General features: G+C 42.5%; 4 protein-coding genes across 4 annotated transcripts; 2 read left to right on the top strand and 2 right to left on the bottom strand.

Annotated features, from left to right (window-relative positions):
* The first annotated feature begins 156 nt into the window (after positions 1–156).
* Positions 157–9,930, top strand: LOC108071395 (uncharacterized). Its single transcript, XM_070286252.1, has 12 exons — positions 157–1,366; positions 1,483–2,016; positions 2,098–2,301; positions 2,360–2,488; positions 4,894–5,013; positions 5,081–5,182; positions 5,608–5,763; positions 5,822–5,871; positions 5,931–6,999; positions 7,033–8,352; positions 8,406–9,659; positions 9,779–9,930. Exons 1-12 carry the CDS (start codon positions 157–159, stop codon positions 9,928–9,930), a joined length of 6,300 nt encoding a protein of 2,099 aa, XP_070142353.1.
* Positions 9,931–10,392: 462 nt separating this feature from the next.
* On the bottom strand, positions 10,393–11,196 carry LOC108071411 (translation initiation factor IF-2). The gene has a single exon (XM_017162154.3). It carries the CDS (start codon positions 11,030–11,032, stop codon positions 10,610–10,612), a length of 423 nt encoding a protein of 140 aa, XP_017017643.1. The 5' UTR covers positions 11,033–11,196; the 3' UTR covers positions 10,393–10,609.
* A 2,374-nt stretch (positions 11,197–13,570) lies between these two features.
* Positions 13,571–15,575, top strand: Atg14 (autophagy related protein 14). The gene is made up of 3 exons (XM_017162180.3): positions 13,571–13,953; positions 14,010–15,061; positions 15,148–15,575. The coding sequence occupies exons 1-3, from the start codon at positions 13,667–13,669 to the stop codon at positions 15,300–15,302; spliced, it is 1,494 nt and encodes a 497-aa protein (XP_017017669.1). The 5' UTR covers positions 13,571–13,666; the 3' UTR covers positions 15,303–15,575.
* On the bottom strand, positions 15,566–21,150 carry yem (yemanuclein). Its single transcript, XM_017162176.3, has 6 exons — positions 19,174–21,150; positions 18,885–19,103; positions 17,970–18,786; positions 17,762–17,909; positions 17,466–17,705; positions 15,566–17,409 (listed from the first exon to the last, which is right to left on the bottom strand). The coding sequence occupies exons 1-6, from the start codon at positions 19,408–19,410 to the stop codon at positions 16,077–16,079; spliced, it is 2,994 nt and encodes a 997-aa protein (XP_017017665.1). The 5' UTR covers positions 19,411–21,150; the 3' UTR covers positions 15,566–16,076.
* Between the last annotated feature and the right edge of the window lie 50 nt (positions 21,151–21,200).

Here is a 21,200-nt window from a genome sequence, read left to right as displayed (position 1 = left end):
ACAAGTAGTAGCAACGTCAGCTGGCGTAGTGTTTTGGCACCCAAGGTGTTGACATGGCAACACGTAGCTATCGAGGTTTCCAGGCACATACGAGCACCTTCCTCGGTCAGTATTGATTCAACCTTTTCCACGGATGTTGCCCGAAAAAATACTAAAATGACGACAACGAGCTTACCAAGGGTTCCCGAGGGTCTAAGGGACCTCATGAAGGTGTACACCAAGGAAGTGTTACGTGAAAAACCAGCAGATCTGTACGGATTTTCCGCAAAGTTCTTTAATTTGATAGTTGCGGAAAAGTCTCATCAAGTTGTGCGAAAATACGAGCCGGTTCAGACTTACGAAACCATCATGAAAAACCGCATCAAACAGCAGGTGCCCATCTCGATGGTGTTCAATATAATTCCCGAAACACTCACCGATCTGATCAAGAAGTTTATAAAAGCTGTTCTAAGAGAAAAGCCGGAAAACATATATATCTTTGCCCAGGAGTATTTTCAAAGGCTCTCGAAGGAAAAGTCAGGTCGAATCGAGTACACAAAGTATTCGACATACGAAAAGTCAATTAAGGACAAAGAGAACATAGCCCCCGTTTCGAAGGTGACTTGCGAATGTGGCCGAGTTCTTAGTGCGCAAAGCAAGGATCTTACAAAGGCAGTATCCACTGAAACCACAAAATTAGGGACTACTATCACAGAGGAGACTACCCTATCGAGCAGCATTAGCTATGTGAAATCGGTTGTCGTTATTCAACGTCATTTCCGTCGATATCTGAAGCAAAAGAAAATAGGTCGTGAGAAAAACAAGTGCAATAGCGTGGAATACATGACAGCCATCATTTTAATCCAACGGCAATTCCGTCGCGTTTTGGCCAAAAGGCGAGTCGAAAAACTTAAAAAGTCCCGGCCTGGGCAACTTTCCTACGTTAAGTTCAATGCAGCTAACTACATGAAAGCCGTAGTCGTAATCCAGCGACACTATCGTATATATTTAAAAAGGAAGCAGGAGCAAAATCGATTGAAAAACGGCCCAGTTTCCTTAGCGACAGCGGCTTTAATAATCCAGAGAGCCTTCCGCAGGATGGTAGCAGTTCGAAGGGCCAGGAGAACGGCATCCGTGACCGCAGATCCTGGCGAGGAGCTCAACGACAATGCCTCCGAGACCGGTTCCTACACATCCGTTTCCACGGCCCTTCTCTCAACGGAATCGACCGAACTGGGAATGGCAAATTACGAGGAAAAAGTCCACCAGAAAATAATTCACGAGGATGAGGAAGTGGAGAACAATAACGTGGATGCCAGCCTAGAGAAGGAGTATTTGGCAGAAACCATTAAAGGCGATGACAAATCGATAGGCCCAAGGAAAAGCGGTAATTAACTATGCAAATGGTTTTCGATACAAGTGAATCATTGTAATGAAGTGTTTCTTTGTTCTTATAATTATTAAATACTTTCTTAGATTTTAATCATTTGCATACTTTTGCAGAAATACTTGGTCTGGAAAGGGAAAAGGATCTGAATAGCGAGCTATCTGGAATTGAGGCCGAGAAACCGCTGAGCCCGGTAATCGAGGATGAGTTTACACCAATGAAAGAAAGCAAACGGACAGGATCTGCTCAAGAAACAGCAATTAAAACTAACAATAACAGTTTAGAAATAAAAGAGGAGAACGAAATGCTCCTAGAAAGTGATTCAGAGAAACCAGCAGAAATTGAAGATGAATTTACAGCCATTAAAGCTGGCAGCAAACTGGATTCTTCTCCAGAAACTGCCGAAATCGAGGATGAATTTACAGCCATTAAAGCTGGCAGCAAAGAGGATTCATCTCCAGAAACTGAATTAAGTAAAAAATCGAGCTTAGATCTACAAGAGAAAACCAATGCTGAACTAAAAACATTGAAAGCCAGTATAGAAGAACTACAATTGGAAATTAAAGATGATCTTAAAGCTATTAAGGATCAAGAACTGGAAAACGAGGTAAAAACTGAAGACGGTAACGAAGATTCTGCAAATTCAAAAGGTGTGGTCCTTGAAGGCAATACAACACATAAAAAAATTACAAGTATTGAAAGTGAAGACATAAAGGAACTTGTCTCTACAGAGATAGAAGACTCGCTACATAAACAAGAAGAAGATAAAGACAAAGATATTTTAATCAAAGCAACAAGTCCGTTGACTAAATTAACTAATTCTGAGAGCCAAGAAGTGGCAGATAAACCCATTAAAACCGAAGTTACTCCTAAGGTTTCCATAGAAGTTGAACTTGTGGATGATGTTCTAGAGGAGGATCTGTCTGATCCCTATAGTAAGCATTTAATAATAAAATGAATTATCTTATAGTACAAAATAAATATTTCTTGTAGTAATTAATCCAGGAAATGAATTATCAGAAGGTGACTACTTGGAAGAGCAGCCTAGAAGTATGCCCACCGTTGAGATAGATAGTCTAAAAACGGTTTTAACCAATCACAATCGGGAGGTCCAAAAACAAGGTATTAAAACATTTAAATTTACATATTATGACAATAATTATTAAACCTTTTTTTAAGAAATTTCCAAAGAAATTATACCCGATGAAGATACTGAAAAAAACGAAGATATTGTAAAACCAACTGAAATCGAGGCTCAAGAAGAGGCCTTTACTGCAGCAAACAAGTCTACAAATAAACAGAATAGGGAAGACTCTCTCATAAAAAGAGAAAAGAGAAGCCTGGATGACACAGAAGATATTGTAAATCACTCTCAACCGGAGAACGTGGAGTCCACAGATGTTGTAAATAAATCCATTGAGGAATTCCCTTCCATGACTGAAGAAAAGAAAAAAATTGAAGTCGTCGAAACCCAATTGAATTCAGTTGACCAGGATTCTTTAGACAAACATAAAAATGAAGTTTCTCCTTTGACCAAGAAGAAAAGAAGCCTTAATGATACAGAATTAAGTTCACCAAAACCCAGTTTCGATATTCAGGAGCCAATAAATCCTGACGACGCACAAATCGAAAAGGAGGAAAACCCAGTAGAAAAAGAGCAACAAGGTAGTTTGACAGCATCGGAAACGATTCCGGAAGTGGACAGTAAATATAAAGAGGAAGTAGCGGCTAAACAGGAAATAACAGACTTGGTAGACGCTGAGACTGGAGAAATTACAGTATACAAACCTTTAGAAGAAATCACCGAACTATCGAAGCAAGAAATCGCTTCTGACCAAGCCCCCCAAGCAGGTTAGAATTTATTAATATTCAGTCATTTATTTTATATTAAAAGGAATACTTTATTTTTAATATTATTTTTAAGACGTAATAAGCGATTGTAAAAATGATGAAGATGAAAAGCGTGAAATGGAAGCTGAACCTATTGTCTCTGATAGAATAAATAGTTTAGAGACTTCTGAATTATTAGGTAAATGGTATTACTAATAAATTAAACAATATATCATCTTACCTTAATTTTAAATAGAAACTAAAAAAGAAGAAGCTCAAATAATAAATCACTTAGAAGAGGCCGTTGGTCTTTTAATGGAACCCAAAACCAACCAGGAGCAAACAAATATTGAAATTTGTCCAGAAGAGTCCATCAATTCAATTGGTAAGTAAACTTGGGGTTTTAAATTATCTTTTTATAAAATAAAAACAATATAAATATAGAAAATGTTTCTGGGGATTCGCCTAAAGTATTAGAAGAACCCGGAAGCTTAGAGGAAAACAGAAAACTTTCGCACCAAGAAACCATGCCAATTGGTTTGGATCTCTCGCAAGTCGAAGAAATTGCATCAACTGATGATATTGCAGTTGTAGAAACAAATTCAATAGAGGATACAAATATTGAATTGGTAAATTCAAATGAGGAAGCAATCACTGGTAAGCCATATAATATTTTCATATTAAGAACCTAGATAATCAAAAAACTACTCTTTGTAGCTGAAACCACTGTAGAAGATAAAAATAAAAGCAAAGGAATTGATGAAATATCCACCAGTAAGTAATTCTGTTAGTGTATATTTTTATAAATGATTATTAAGCTCTAAATTTATTTTATGCGATAAAGATACTTCAATCACAACAATGGAAGCCGAATCAGAACGTTCAAAACGTGATGTTGATGATTCTAACTCCAATAAAAATTCTCTAGATCCAAATGGTTTGTTATTAGAAATTAGATAACATTTAACAAATTTCAAAATATGTATTTTTAAATAAAGTGGAATCGGCTACACAAGCTGACGAAATGGGGGTTACTGAAACAACTGGAAAACCTACAGCAGACAACGCCCAGAAAAGTACAGAAGGCAATGTGGACACTCCTGCCTTAGCAGTTCGTAAGTTTATTCGATTTCCGTATTAAAGTATGATTATTAAGAATATAAATTTCTAGCAGAAATATCTAAGGAGGAACCTGAAATTATACAACCCGAGGAAAAAACAAACGAAACCGAGTCCTTTGACCCAGAGACCCTTTCAGTTGAAGATAGAAAATTAATGGATGAACGTTCAGAATTAGAATTAGATTCTTTGAAGTCTGAGGTGTTAGAAGGTATGTTTTAAAGACTAATATTTTTAAATTATATAAGCTTATATTTACTTTTATACATTTCTTGAAATACAGAATCAGATAACAGAATATCTATCGATCAAAGTCCCGAAATCACTGGTAAGGTTGACTTACCAAATATTTTTAAAATTTAATATATTATTATTTTAAGATAACTTAATGGATTCGAAAGAAAAAGTAATGTCAACTTCATTAGAAAAGACCCCTTCAATGGAAAGTTTCAAAAACAATGAAAAACGAGCTGAAGATTGTACCGTTGCAGACCCTGCGCTAGAAATTCGTAAAAATATTTATTTATTTATATATATATAATTTTTAAATTTATACCAAATATTTTATTACATTTTAGCGCCTATATTAGAGGAAGAAAATACGGTATCTTTAAGTGGAACAGATCCAGAGATCATACCAACAGAAAGTAAGAATACTAAAGAATCCGAAATACCCATACCTGACCGTCCTGGCGAAGGTGAGTTTAGATCCTTAATGTTCAATTTATACTCATATTGATTTAAATATATATTTTACATTTGAAGCCACGGATCCCAAACAGCAAGACGATAAACCTATTCCATTGACTGAGTCCAGTTCTAGCAAGGATACCCCCAATGATATTTTAGAAAGTCTAGAAGAAACAAGTATGATACCCTTTATTATACCCTTTCAGGGTATTATAATTTAAGAAAGAGCCATTTCCGACCCCATAAACCATATATATTATTGATCAGCATCAACTAGCGAGTATTTCTAGCCATGTCTGAAGGAAAAATTTTTCTTTTAATTTTTTCAAAAATTTATAAGGGGTTACATCATTAAAATTCTTAAAAATCGAAAAAATGTAAATCTCTTAGAATTTTAAAGATTTGTTAACCTAGAAACAACTAGTATAGCACCGCTTTCCGAATTGAATTTGGTGGTTTTTTAACTTAGTTATGATTGATTTTTGATTCGATACCATGATCCTATGGCAAACTGCAAGGGTATAACAATCTCTGTTGCCCGAACTTATATTACTTAATACTAAATATATAAATATGTTACTTAATATGCCTTATATTTGTAGAACCCGAATCCGATTTAAAAAAAGAGGATTCAGTTGCAGATCCAAGTGCATCCCAGATTGAAGATGCACCTTCAGATCGTGAAACCAAACCAAAAGAATTCGAAACCTCAAAGGTGGAACAAAGCAAACAAACATCCTCTCTTGAAGATACAATCAGTAAGTTGACAGTCACATAATCTTCAATCTCTAAGTTCTTATATTATCATTGACATAGCTCCCACTTCAAATGAGAAAGTCCCCACAAGTACCCCCTCCCAGACCGAAGTAATTACTGGTAAGAGTTCAGAATCGAAACCTTCTTAAATTTGTTTTTAAATTAGCAGAAAAAGTCTTCATTGCTTGTATCTAATCAATTAATTGGCACCCAAAATTTACCTACTAACCGTAATGAGATTGAAAAGAACACCAAGAAGTTGTCTAGCGCAAGCGTAAAAGATAAAGATATTGGCACCTCGGGTCGTCTGGTGCCCACACCAATTGCCGAGCTGCAGCTCAAGTCATTCAAAGCTCCCAACGACGACGGCGCCTGGTATGATATCTATGTGGAGCCCCAGCAGCCATCCGACAAGGATTTACATAGCCCACCTCCGGCAGCTTCAGTTTCAACTAACCAAACTGAGAAAAAGCAAGACATAACTCCGGAAATGGAACCCATTGTTGTTGCAGAAAGAGTTCCCAGTTACTATACGCCCAAAGAAATTCTTGAACCCAGTGTTCCAAAAGCTAAGAACTCAATTTCATTCTTCGTTTCCTTTGATTCTGATGATGGCAAGCCCAAGTACAAAATACCCAAAAAGTTTCGGGATCAATCGAAAAGCGATACTTTAGCAGACACGAAAAGTGACCCAGAACCCGAAAATAATGAAGAAGATATTGAAGTAATTGAAGTCTCGGAGGGAGATCCCGAATACCAACAGATGGGCGGATCCAAACTGCAAACCATAATGGAACTTAACGAAAATGAATGTAATAATGAGGGCTCAACTTTACATGGAGAAGAGACAGAGTCGTCAAAGGATTTAATCGATAAAGAGAAGAGTGATTCGGAAAGTTTTATAAGATCTGGAGATCTCAAGTTAGAAAGCTCCACAAAAACTGATACCGAGCATTATGAATCAGTTTACAAAACAGATATTTTAAACCTTACGAGATCTGTGCAGATTATAGAAAGAGCTTATAGGCGCTTTAAGAACCGACGCTCACTAAAGAGGCAAGAAATCACGGATAATAAAAAGAAAAATAATGCTGCTAAAGTGATACAAAAATGGGTTAGGGACTTTCTAATCAAAAAGTCTCCAAAAGTAACCTCAGATATTTCTCGGGGAAATCAGGAAAGCCTAGCTGCCCGAAAAATTCAGAGAGCTTATAGAAGATACGTTGAAAAAGCTAAAGGTAGTAATTTAGAAAAAGAATTTATTTTACAAGAGGAAGCAGAAAAGGAAAAAAGAGCAGCACTTATAATTCAAAAGGCCTTTAGGGCATATTCTCAGAAGAACCTGGCTAAGTCAAAGAATGAATCCTCTGATAACATTAAACTAAAGGAAAATCAAGCTGCTAGAAAAATACAAAGGGCTTACAGAAGGTATTTAAGACAAGCCAATAAGCCAAAAGTCTTACTTGACTCTGAGTCAGAACCTATTCAAGTTTATAAGTCAACAGAAAATAATGCTAGTCCGAAGTCGTCGGCCTTGAACCCAGATGAAATCAAAGAGGAAAATATAACTCAAGAAGATAATTCTAGACCAAGTTCTAGTCCGGTGGAGGATTTATCAGATTTGTCAGAACTAAATCAGCATCAAGCTGCCGACAAAATTCAAAGGGCTTACAAAAGGTATTTACAAAAGACCCACAAGCCAAAAGTGATACTTGACTCAGAGTTAGAGGAACCTATTACAGTTTATAAGTCAACGGAAGTTACCTCAAATGAAGTCAAAGAGGAAGTTAAAACTCAGGAAGCTAATTCTAAGCCAAGTTCTAGCCATGCACAGGATCTGTCAGGCTTGACAGAATTAAATCAGCATCAAGCTGCCGAAAAGATTCAAGGGGCCTTTAGAAGATATTTGAAAAAATCCAAAAAGGCAGAGATCAAAGATTTTAAATCAAAAGACTCTGTAAAAATCGATAAACCTATAGGTATACCGAGCCAAAGTGAAAGCTTGTCAAAGGACGAAGGCAACCGAACTGCGAATGCTGCCCTAATAATTCAAAAAGCCTTCAGGCAATATATGGAACGAAGAAAACTAGAAAATCTAGATGAGATCTCCCTGGATTCAATTACCAGTTCTCGCATAACGGCCATCGAAAACTCCTTATGTCCCACTGAAGGCACACCATCCGATAGCCTGATTCAGGAGGAAATACCAAGCGAAGATGCAACGCAGATTAGTCCAAAGTCCGAGTGGTTTGTGGGATCCACTCGCATAGTACCAAGCCAGGAAGTCGTTGAAGAACCTCTTGAGCTAGAAACCGAACCGGATCCGGCTGAAATCACACGTAAAACCGAGCTCGACACCAGCACGCAAGTAGAATCAGTTGAAACAGTAGATAGATCGCATGGCTCGCTTGAATCCAAATTAACTCCTGGTATTATCAGTTCCGAAATCGATGAGAATCAAGCCAATACATCTAAGCAGGATAATGCTGTCTCTTCTGGTTTAGCAGGTTTAACCGAGGCCCCAGAAGCCGGGAGCCATGCGGAGGATCAAGTACTTTTATCACAGTCCGATATTGGCAGTATTTTCCAGAGTAAGCTATTTAGAGATAAATCCTTTTCAATTAAACATATTATTTGTATTCAGCTCTAGATATGGCATCGACTCAAGAGCTAGTTAATGATTTCTTGATGAACGAAATTCACTTTTCATCCGCTCAAGGACCGTATATGAATGGAAAGCAACTCCAAGAAGTTGTAGAGGAACCTTGCATCAAAAGATCAGCTTCACGAGTGAGCCTTTCTGAAGGGGAAACAGGGAATGATTCCTCAAAATCGGAAGCTACTGGCTTGGATACCCTATCCGCAGATACCATAGACAAGGCAACTGTCAAGCTGTCAAAGCCCGAAGAAGTGATTGAAAAAATGGCACAACTAAGGGACTCCAAGTCTAGCGAGAGAATCCTATCCGCAGAACCCAGTTTAGATGAACCCATTGTCAGACCCATGAGTTCTCTGCAGGAACAAGCCAGCTTGGACATTGAGGATGGAGATATTATCGTATACAACCGCCTTCAGCGGGACGAGACCCGTGAAAGTTCTGCCCAAAGTGACTCTGTAGTCTTTGGGGAGGCAGAATCCGATAAAATTCTAGACAGGGAACTGGCCACTGAGGAGGAGTCCGGAAGAGTGCATCTAATGAGGCATTACACCATCGCTGGAGATGATCCCAGAGGCCTATTCCGATCAGTGACCATTGATGATGCTCTGAGTTACGGTGAAATGGCCGAAAAGGACCTAGATTCAAGCCTAGGCATCAACAGTACGAATAGCTTTTACTTGGACGACGAAACCTCGGAAAATATTCGCAAAAAGATGATGGCTTATTCGCTATCCGAAACTGATTCCGATTACTTTGACCCCAAAAAGATGAGCAAGGAGGACTTTGACATAGACACGGCAATGGCGGATGCCATGGGCACGTCCACAGAAACAGAATCGACCATTGTTTCAGCAGCCACAAAAATCCAAGCCGGAGCACGGGGTTTCCTGACCCGGCGGAGGTTGCGTCGCGCAAGTGCTGGAACCAAATCGTCCACCATGGACACCAAGGCGTCCTTTGGCAATGATGCGATTAGCGAGTCTTTGGAGCGATTCATCGAGGAGGAGGCAGCGAAGAAGATACAAGCCGCATACAGGATTCACACCCGCAAACGCAAGGGCAACCCCCACCGGATGGAGGGCATCAGCTTGGAGAGCAACCTAGCAGCCAGGCGCCAGAAGCTCCAAAGAGGCGATGCTTTGCGCAATGACTCGACTCCCGATGATGAGAACAGTGGATCCACCAATAGCGGACAGACACAGAAGCTCTTGAAAAATGAAAAGCGAACCAAAGCAGTTGGTAAGTCTAACTTAGGCGAAGACAAACTTAGGAATATGTCAAAAATTTGACTTTATTACTGCTTTCATTTAAAATAAATTTAATTTTCTTTAGAATGTGATACACTCCCTAATTTCCAGGTGAGGCCAAGTCCAGAGCCGCTATGGAATTAAAGTGGCTCACAATGAGGCAGAACTCAATGCCGGTTCAGATCGATTGCGAAGTTTTCAGAGTTATACCCAAGCACATGCGAAAACGTATCAAAAGCGCCGAGGCAGGCAAAAGAAAATAAATTATTCGAATATACAAGTACATATATATCTTTGCTGAAATATATCTAAATAAAAAACCTACATATATATTTACCCGAAAAATGTTTTTGTTATCAAACAAACGGAAGAGCGCACCCCGGAAGCTCATCCTGCTTATTTTTCTATATTTAAATTAAATTATTTTATTCCGACTACGGATGAACGGATAAACATTGAACGGACTTGACAGTTTTACGATACGTGGGTGTGCCAACGTAGTTCGTAAATATTTACCCCTCCCAGCTAGCATCCTGATCTCGTTCAGATACTTTCGCCAAACTACATATCTTTGGATTTTTCCCAACTGGAAAATTCCAAGCCTCTGCTGGCAGTGTGTGTATAAATTGGGGTGTTCGATAAATTAAATGTTTATTCACTGTATTCGTAGCACATACATACAAACTGACCCAAAAATAGGCCTACAGAAAATACAAACAAATGTCTAACGTTAATGGATAATGTTGTCTTTCAAGATTGCGGTTTCTTGAGTAGAGTATTTTATTCTTCTGGAAGCTATCGTTAATGATATTAAACTATTTACACGACACATATTGAACTAGGCGGTAGGTATAACGTATTGCTGTGCAACAGCAATATTTGAATACACATAATAATTGTATGTACAGTAGAAATCAGAGTTGTGCAACACGCCCAGAGCCACTACACCACGGGGTCGCATTGTTTTAGCTCCTTTCGGGCCTTGAATCCTCGAAAGCCAGCTTGGATCTTCACTGCAGCGTCGGTGGCGATTTTCTGCTTTTTGCGGACCAAGAATCCCCGGAATCCTGCTTGGATCTTGGTGGCGCAGCGATCCTCCACGGATTTTCCACCATTTTCCCCGTTTGCCTTGGGATCGTTGCTGGTGGCATTGCTGGGGCGAGACGCGTTTCCCTGATTTTCCATTAGGGCGTTGTTCTGGGGACGTTGGCGCTGGTTTCTCCGGGTATTACTGTTTGACTTGCTATTGCGGTGGATCTGCTTGCGAACGCGGTAGCCTCGGAATCCGGCCTGGATCTTGATGGCCGCACTTTCTTCGGACTGCAAGGACGATGCTGATTCCGGGGAGCTCGGGTAAATGTACATGATCCTCTGCTGCACGGCGACGAAATTGGGATTTGGCTTGGCTGGGTGCAAGGCTTGGCAAAAGTGAGTCCGCGTCTACTCCCAAAACTGTACGGATTGCATCGATTTCGGATGAACGTGCTCGGCCGAGATCTAAAATTGTACTGACGTGCAACAGATGCGGGCTTGGCATATGTACGGCGAGAATTTTCATTTCATTTTCATTCACAAAACAAAGGCCCCACTCAGCGAGAATCCGCTCTGCCACTCACCTCCTCCCACACGTCCGTGTCCGCGCCTCAGTGTCTTTTGTATCTACACCGCTGAAGCTGCTCGCTGTATTTGTATCCGCCAGATACATGTAGAGGCGCTCTCTCGAAATTGGGCAGGAACTCACGGATTCTGGTGACGTTCAAGAATTTTTATTTCAGAATATGTAGAAGCGTGTTAGAAGCAATTATCTAATTTCGCCAGCGATCTGAGTGATGGGCAACCCAATTAAACCATAAATAACAAAGCGGATCGATTGCGTAATATCAATATCAATATCAATATCCTTTTCTTGATTCGTGCACGAGTCGTGTTAAAAAACTACTCTTCACGCACCAATCACTACTTTGGATCACTGCGCATTTGTTTACGTTACTTGGGGCCTACGTAGAGGGTGGCGGCAAAAAATAGAGTAAATTGGTTTAGGTGAAAAGCGAGCCACTGGATACACACAGATCCATCCCCACCAGAGCCGTGGGCAATCAAAAGAACATCGAGTGCATCGCTTTGTTAATGGCAGTCGATGAACATCCAGAGGCACGGGGTTAATTGGAAAATATGCACACACATGGGCACAAATATCCAGAATATGAATTTCAATTAAACCTTTATTGTTTGTCGTTCGCATTATCTTGACCCTGTGCTCGATGCAGAGTTCAAAGTTCCTCGTTATTAATAAACACATAACAAATACACATTTTAAACAACTAGATAGTTTCCTTAAATGGATTTCCCGTCACAATTTATTTATATATTTCGTTGGATTATTTTTCGGTCGCCTGGGACTCTGGAACTTTTTGGGAAAAATCCAAAACAACAAGTTTCGAATTTAATCAATAAATTATAGAACAACTTGACGTCATTGGGGGACCTTAAACGCAGCAGTGGAATGGCGTCATTAAAAAACAAATGTATCAGAAACAAATATTATTGTTAAGTCGACAGAAATAATAAAGTAATTCGGTGGATAAATAAATATTGTGTGGAACAGGAATGTAAAGATTTGCTTCCGGAAATTCATAAATTCGAAATGCTTATATATGCCATTGTATTGAAACGGCAGGAGCCTACGTAACGTTTACGTATTTTTGAAAATTTGTGCTCATATAGAGTACATTTCTGCGTACGTATGTTTGTGGATGTGCATGCGCAAATATACTAATTGAGTTTTGTATAAAAGGAAGTAATAAACGTTCTCAAACAGAGGGAAAAATATTTTTAAAAAATTGGCAAGCCGCCAAGGTAATATGATTGGTTTCTGTGATTTGTCCGAATGACGTAGGCATACAAAACACACTCGAATGTAGAGCGAAATTGTCGATTTTTTGCAGAAAGTTGGAGGGCGCCGCTGCCCTTCTACATATATTCTGTGCGAGCATCATCAATAAACAAAACAGAGATCTTGCTTATAATCTAATTTTTTCTAATGTAAACAAACTTGGATATTTATGTAACCGAAAGTCAGAAGGCACGTCCACGTCTGACTTATGCACTGTAATTGTAAGGGGGCTCCCTCTAGATCCAGAAAAGCACAAAAATTGTTTTTTTTTTACTTTGGAAAGTTAAATATCTTGGCATTCCGATATTTTATTACATTTTGGAATAACCAACAAGGCATCTTAAAATTTTAATTTGAATGTAATCAAGTTATATGTTGCAAATAAAATATTTTAATAAAAATTCATTTTTGTTTTATTTTATTAATTTAAAGCAAAACTAATTGCTTAAGAGAACACCAAATTTCTCAAATTTTAATAAATATATCGGATTTTTTATCGAACATTTTCCGTTATATTTTAGTTTTTTAAAAACTCTGTTGTAAGCCAATTAATTAAATATTCAAATTAAGCGATATATTAAGGTCACAAGTAAAATAAACCAACATAAAACTTCGCACCGTAAAATGACAATATTTTTGATTGAGCTGATCAATAATAATAATAAATATCGATTCAAAATTTTTTGTTTAATTCGAAAAGCATACAAATTTAGGGAAAATTATATAAATAAATAAAACAATTATAAACATTAAAAATTAAGTGTCGTACATTGAACCAACTGATCTAATATAAAGAAAGGACTTTTCATAAATTGCAAAATGTTTTTCCATAAATTAATTTAAGAACGGACACTCTGCTCTGCTCTTTCCTTCTATTCTATTCTCATTTTTAAATGTTATTTAAAATTAAAATGACACTTTTAAAAACCGATTATTGATCTATCGATTGCACTATCGATTGTCAAGAAAACGCCAACGATGAATGTGCAATAGGTGTATCGATATACCATCTAGTTTTGCAGCTGTATTTTCTGGGAAAACAATAACAAAAATTGTTAAAACACAAAAAACAATTAATTGCGATGCGCTGGCCGTAATAATAATTTATGGTAATGGCAAGTAGCTCCAGCTCCGACGAAAGTTGCAAGGCCCCCGACAACTTCCGCATATCGAGCGCCTCGACGAACGGCGAGGAGGACGAAGCAGGATACACAACAAAGAGAAGGCCCGCTGGAAAGGCAAAGGAGCCTCCTAGGGCCAATGCCAATATCAAGGATGCGGGCGCGGGCATGCGGTGTCCGCTGTGCCACAGCTGCAGCGCCAACCGTTACCACTGTCGGAATTGCGTCAGAAACGGGAACATTACTCACAGCCAGGCAGAGAGGCCGGAAAGGTTCGTTTTTGTTGGCCAGTTGCCTTATCGGGATTGATCGATCTTTGTCTTTTCAGTTTAACGGAGAAGCAGCAGCGCTACATCAATCTGCAGGCGGGGCTCAAGACCTTCAGCAGTCGCTATGAAAAGCTGATCGAGCAGCACCGCTCCAACGAGAATCGCCTGATGGCCATCAAGGCGAAGAGAAAGCAACTGGAGTTGATCCACCAGCTGATCGGCAGCACGGGCCAGAGGCTGCGCGTCTTGGGCGAGCGGCGCGATGAGCTGCGACGGGCCAACGCTGAAAAGCGCAAGAACCTACCGAAGTATCCGGACAAGGTGAAGATGCTGGAAGATTACGTCCTGGACAGAGTGGAGAAGATCGAAACGCTGAGGGAGACCCATTGTCAGCTGCTAGACGGCATTAAACAGGCGGCACGGCGCGGCATCCAGCAACTGGTCACCTATATTTTCCCCATCGCAGAGGTGGTCCTCAAGGAGGAGCAGCAACGCAGGGCCAGCGTGGAGCGCAGCGAGGAAGCGGAAACCATTGCAGCCCTGGCGGATGCCAAAAACACCTCGTACATACGCGGCAAATGGGTGTTCCATGGCAGCGGAATCAGCGAGGTTCAGTACCGCATCGTCGGACCTTCGTTGCCGGCCAATGGCGATTACACCGCCTACCTGGACTGGCTGGCGGACAACAAGGACGATGTTCCGAAGGCCACCGCCAACGAGATTACGCCTAGCAGATTCGAGGCCTACCGAATTGTCGGCGCTCTTACCTACACGGCACAGCTGACGCAGCTGCTCAGCTTCTACCTGAACGTGCGGCTGCCGCACAAGATCGCTTATGGCGACTTCTGCCGCAAGTTGCTTAACGAGGAGCAGTTCCGGCGAAAGATATCGCGTCTCAACTCCAACATCATGTATCTGGCCTACACGCAGCAGGTAAAATTGCGCGCGCTCAACGAGCAGCACACCTTGGAGAACCTGCTGGCCATTCTCGATCTGGAGCGCAGCGACCTGGGCCGCTTCGGTCATCTGGATGTAACGAATGCGCCGCTCATGAAATCGGTAGACTCTCTACTAATCGGCATCGAAACGGCCACGGAATCGGAGTCGGAGGGTGAGCTTAAATTTAAATTAAGATACAAAACCTAGATAGATTTGATTAGATATATATGACAAGCTGAACTTTATCCCCTCTTTCAGATGAAAACTCTCTGCGCATGGACTGGGAGGCGGTGCCTAGCCTCACTCCGCAGCCGGAGTTAGCGGATCCCAATCAATTGCCGGCGGCCAACCAGCAGTCAACCATTGCCTTTGTGCGAATGGCGGCCACGTCGGTGCTGCGCTGGATCAAGTGATCAATGGTCCTCTCCGGCGATATCAGGCACGTGTGTTATCCTTTACAAATTAGGCTAAGTTATCGTTTCTGTGACAGCGTGCAGTAGTCGCTGGTTTTAGCGTTATCTTTCGGTTTACAGAACTAACAATTTTGTGTCGTTCTTCAATCACATAAATACATATACATATATGCTGTGTAAAAGAAGGAGCACCTGGTTTTTACTTTTATTACATAACTTATTTGCTTTATTTAATGAAAAAGGTTCTCTATAAATAAATATATATAAACTTGATTCTTTAAATGTTTGCAAAGCACATTGACTTAAAAAATTAAACGATAATAAACAGTAATGAACTTTTATAGACAATTGGGGAAAGCAGAGAAACTCTGCGAATAGAACACGATTGACTGACGGCTTATGAAACCTACGTGCCTGCCCTGGAACCTGGAACTTAAGTTATAGTCCACCCGGTAGCGGGCTGAGCGACCTAAGCTATATGAACTTTGTGGGCAGTGTTTGTGTGGGCGGGGGAGCGGCTCCAGGAGCGGTCAGCGCACTATCAACAGCGACAGTCGGTTGCGGCAGGCTGGGCTTTACAAATACTTGTGGCAGTGTGTTGGCCGAGGGGGCCAAGTGGGCACCTTGCCCGGACACAGCTCCATTGGTCAGCAGGTCATAGCGCGGCGCAACACTCAACGAGGAGAGAACTAGCGCGGCGGCCATTGCCTGGTCATGATTGTAGAAAGCCGTCACGGCAGCCGGTGTTGGCTGCTGTGCGGCCGGGGCCGATTGTCATTGTCGCGACGAGGATCCTGTGCCGGGGGAACCCATGGCACCGCCGCCGGCGCCGCCCTTAACGCTGCTTGGCGAGAAAATGGACTGCGTGGGCCACTTTATCGTATTTTCCAGCGCCTTTAGATCCGACATGGCCTTAATGATTTGCGAGTCGTGGCTTAGATTGTACATGGCTCCGCCCAAGCCGCTTGCACTGTTGCTGTTGTTGTAGACGTACATATTTTTATTGCTAAAACCGACATTTCCCGATGCACCCAAAGTCTTCTTTTGCGTCTTGACTTTGGGCTTGGACAGGGCATTTTGCACGGGTTTCCACGCCGGATAAATGCCAACGAACTCAACGCCATCCGACTCACTACTGCTGTCCCTGCTGACCCTGCTAACTGGCGTCGTCTGAGCCGCTTTGGAGGTGGAGGTGATGACGCTGGTGGCAGCCAGCTGCTTGGACGTTTGCAGAATTTCGCTGGGGCATTGGTAGTCATCAAGATTGATCACATGCGCCGAGGGCCGTGCTGCAACGATCACTTTGGCCTGCCCGCCGATGGGACTTTGCCTGGGAGTTCCATTGGGTGCCAGAATGGCTGGCGAGATCACCTTGATAAAGTTGCTGTGAGGAGAGGCCGCTTTCGCAGCCTTTCGGTTGGGCGAAGCCAGGTCCAAAACTGGACTGGCAGAGGCAACGGCGGCCGCATTCAGGACAGCTGCCTGGGCCGAAGTGCTGGGCATGGAGAGCAATGTATCCAGGTGGGGCGGCAGATGGTTGTTATTAATGGCTGCTGGCACACTAACCGCCGCCGTGGCTGTCGGCGTTAGCTGGAACGATTGCGGTTGGGGCGACTGCTGTGGAACCTGCTTGGCCACCTTTTTCTTGGGCGGCTTGCAGGTAGCCTTGGCCTGATCCTGTAGCTTGCGCTTCAGGCTGTTGGAGGAGGCACTTGTGGCAGAGTCCGTGTCAGAGTTTCCACGCGATCGGGGCTCCTCCACTGTCTTGGGGTAGTGGCTACCCTGTGGCAGTTGCTCAAGAGCATCTGCTGGCTTCATCGACGAAGCTATTGGCTTTTCCTTTGATTTCCTACTGGCGGTCTTATGGCGTGTGATCTCCCGCTGCAGCTCGTCGTAGCGCATCCAGCCCGTTGGCCAGAGATCCACTACCTTGACCTTCAGATAACCGTTGATGAACTCTTCCAGCGAGTCCTTTCGTTTGGCCAGCACAGCATAGGACGTCCAACGCGCCTGATATACGTCGTATAGCAGTTGACGCAGCTCGCTGGTCCACTGGAACTTCTTGCGCGGCATCTTCGGTGGCAGTTCAGAGTTCACATCCGCCGCCCTGGAAAACAGAATAAAATTTAGTCATTTTCTTTTGATTTGAATTGCTTTACAAACCCTTGTTCTGCGAAATTTCGCAATTCCATTTCGTAGTTTGCTATCGCCTTGGGCATGACCATGGCCACAGCCTGGCGCAGCTTTTCGATGGATTTTCTGGACTTGTTCTTCTCCTCCTTGGCCCGCACTGCCTTTCCCTTCCGCAGGATGTAGTACTTGGGCAGCTGCAGCTGATACTCGATGTGGGAAAACACCATGTTGCGCTCGTTTCGATCCGTGCAGAGTACCGCCTCGTAGACCCTGAAAAGGATTTATGGTTACCCGGCTTTACACCCAAAAGAGGCTCCAAGACTTACCTGAGCAGCAATGGGGTGAGCTTGTCATCCAATCTGAACCTACTGCCGCACATGTCTCGACTTCTGACTTCATCCTTTAAGCTATTGACAGCGGCCAAGATGTCGGGATCCAGCGAGGCGGGAAGCAGGGTATCGGCGGAACGCAGATCTTGAAAATTGAAACAAAAAATGTTATTTCTAAATACTTTTAACTTCGGTGAACACTCACTTTCCGGCCCCTCCTTGGCCTGTTTGCCTGCCTGCCTGTCCGCCTTTCCTTGCTCCGTTGCCGAGTCTGTGTCGCTGCTGCCACTGGAGGACTCTACGTCCGTTGAGATGCACTTCAACTCGCCGTTGCCTACGCTTTTTACTGCGGAAGGGCTGCTCTGCGACTTGAGGAAGCTATCCCGCTTGGCCTTCAGCATGTCCTTCACTGTCGTCGTTTTCACCACCTTCTTCAATGCCTGAGCCTGGGCCTGGGCCTGCGACTGAATGGGGCCCGGGATTTGCCCATGCCGCTCGTCCGTATCCGAATTATCAATGACAATTGGTCGTGGCGAATTCGAGGAGGAGGATGTGACCGTTGGCTTCTTGGGCAGCTTCTTGTTGTCGACACTAGAACTGGAGCTGGACTTGGGCTTGCCAGTGACGATGACCTTTGGCCGCTTGCTTGGATGATGATTGTCTTTGTACTTGCTGGTGAACTTGACCGTGGCAGCGGAGTCCTCGTCCTCGAGGCTTTCGCTATCGGAATCGTCCTCCTCGGAATCGCTTTCATCGGTTTCCTCGGAATCACTTTCTTCCTCCTCGCCCTCGCCTTCGTCCTCCCCCTCGTTGTCTTCGTTTTCATCATCATCTTCGTCGGACGATGATGAGGACGAGCTTTCAGAGCAGACAACTCGCTTGCGCGATCGTTCCGGCATCTTGATGATGGCATCCGTTCGCGTGGTGTAGGACTTCTGTTTACTCTTGAGCGTCACAATACCCTTGTTGATAAAGAAGCCGCCCTCCTGGGTCTCAGTTTCCTTCGGTATGATTTCGTCGTACTGAAAGTGGAAATAAAAATAATATCTCTCGAAAAATATAAAATGCTCCTAGTAAATATTTAGGGAATCGAAAAAAAAGTTGAATAAAGTTTCCTTACAGCTTCCGTGTTATCAATGAAGGAGTCTGATTCGTCGTATCCCATTCCAATATCCCGGTACTCGTCCTTTTTGCTCTTGCCCCTGCCGGTGGCGTAGGAGTTGCCGTACTTGGCCTCCAGCTCCTTGACGATCCGTGCCACATCGTCGTCGTTGTCGGCAAAGGGATCGCTGCCGGGCCCATTGCAAGTGCTCACCTGCTTCAGTTTCTTCGCCTTTTTCTGCAGGATAACCGATTTAGGGTGGGTGATTGTGATTCCTCCTGCTGCTTGCCAGTGGGTGGGTACTTACCTTCTCCAAGTACAGAAGCCGCGTATAGTTAAACTCGGGATATTTGTTGGAATCACTTTCAAACAGTTCTAGCTTGATGCGAATGCTTTTGGCAGTCTTGGCCGGCTTGTTACCGCTGTTGGCGATCGCCGCTGGCACCTCCGGCTCTAGGAAGTTGCTGCCGAAGCGCGAAAATGCCGTCTCGCCCTGGAATACAGTTGTGAGGGAGACGCGTTTGTGCTCGGTCCCCCTCGACATTTCCGGTGATTATGGTTGGAGTCGGGTGTCGGAGGAATGTCGCGAGTCCAGCACCTAGCCTTCCCGCCCTTTTGCGAGCGCGTGTTCCTATTCTCTGACTCTCTTTCTCGGCGCCCCTTCTCTCTGGGCTTCTCTCTGTGTCACGTAGAGCTGGGAAACTATCGATAGTGACACCATTCGATATTTTCGATGTTTTGAAAACGAAAATTCGATACTATCGATAGTATCGTTTTTTTACGATTCTTTTTGCAAATTAAAGTTATAGCAATTTCAAATAGAATTATAATACTATTCAATATGTTTTGACTAAGTAATTAACATAAATATTCTATCCAAGCAACTTTGCACAAATAAAATTGTATTACCATTGCTAAACATACGCTTAGACTCTGAAGACGTGGCGTAGACGCACCCTTTCTTTTGAGATTCAGTTAATATTTTTCACCACCAACTCCAATTTAAGTTAATTTAGAATACATTTTTATTATAAAAAAAAAAATATATATATACATATATATATATATTTGTTTGCATTTTTCTTACTAAATTTCAGCAACAAAGCAGAGATATAAAAATAGTCCCGTACTATCGATAGTGATAAAAAACTATCGATGGTGGCTCAAAAAAAGGAAAAAGTCGATACCTCGATAGTACCATCGATAGTTTCCCAGCTCTAGTGTCACGCAGCCAAACAAAAACAACGGGAACGTCGCCGTCGCTCCTCCTCTTCCTCCTCCTGCTGGTGCTGCTACTCTTCTTCTTGTATTGTGCTGCTGGGATGTCTGTTTCTGTTTTCTGCACGTACACCAAAAACCAACCACTACACAATCGGCAGTACCCGCGGCAAAGGCATCAAAAATCTTTTCCACAAACAACGCTCAACGTAAACAAATTGAAGCATAGTTGCGCCACTCGGCAGACTTTGCAACTGCATCCGCTTGGCCACGATTAATTGTCACTTTTGCTGGTCGCGACCCGTCGAGTCTCGTCCCAGTTGCAAGGGAGCAGTTTTTTTTTCTTTTTGGGCTTTCAGCTCGGCTTCGAGTCCCGCCGGCATAAAAACAATACAATCGGAGACGGCAGGACACCGGGAACCACGCACACGCGATCGACGCTTTCAACGGGGACACATTTAGCGCTGGGGATGCAGCAATTTTCGCAAGCGAGCGGGCTTCTTAATTTGTTTCTTATTAAATCCCGTGGCCGTCCTCAACGCTATATTTCTCTGCTCTCCGCCCCCTCGTCGACCCCGGTCTGGGTTTGGCTTGTTTCCAGCACTGGTCGCGGTTTCGCGAATGGTACGATACCGTTCACACTTGGCGCAGTAACTCGGCCACTGCGGTCAGTCCGCCGCAACTATTGTTCTTACTTAAACAATTTTATAACAGCAAAAATTTGTAATATACGAACAAATATTTGTACTTATAGAGCAATCAAATGTTTAGTGTCAAATTTGGTTAGCAACTTTTAATATTGGCGAATAATTTCACTTATTGATTAAATCATTTTTTTAGGTAAAAAATAATTTCCGGCTAAATTTAATAATACGAAAAATTCTTGGTGTGAGAAATAAAACTTTTGTATTTTCCATAGTAAGAAATTATTTTCCTCTACAGTCTAGACGGATCTCTGAAAGAATTGTAGCTGTTTTTGTTCAGTTTACAGATACAAGATACTTAAATCAATAAACTTTCCAAAACTAGCTATTTTTAACCGCCAACCGCCAAGTGGTTATCAGCACAGTGCGCAGTGCGCACATTCCACACACATTTCAGGTTTGTTTTGACCGA

This window comes from Drosophila kikkawai, chromosome 3R, assembly GCF_030179895.1.
Source record: "Drosophila kikkawai strain 14028-0561.14 chromosome 3R, DkikHiC1v2, whole genome shotgun sequence".
NCBI classification, from domain to species: domain Eukaryota; kingdom Metazoa; phylum Arthropoda; class Insecta; order Diptera; family Drosophilidae; genus Drosophila; species Drosophila kikkawai.
The sequence above is the reverse complement of the archived record's forward strand: the minus strand, read 5'-3'. Positions and strand labels throughout refer to the sequence as shown.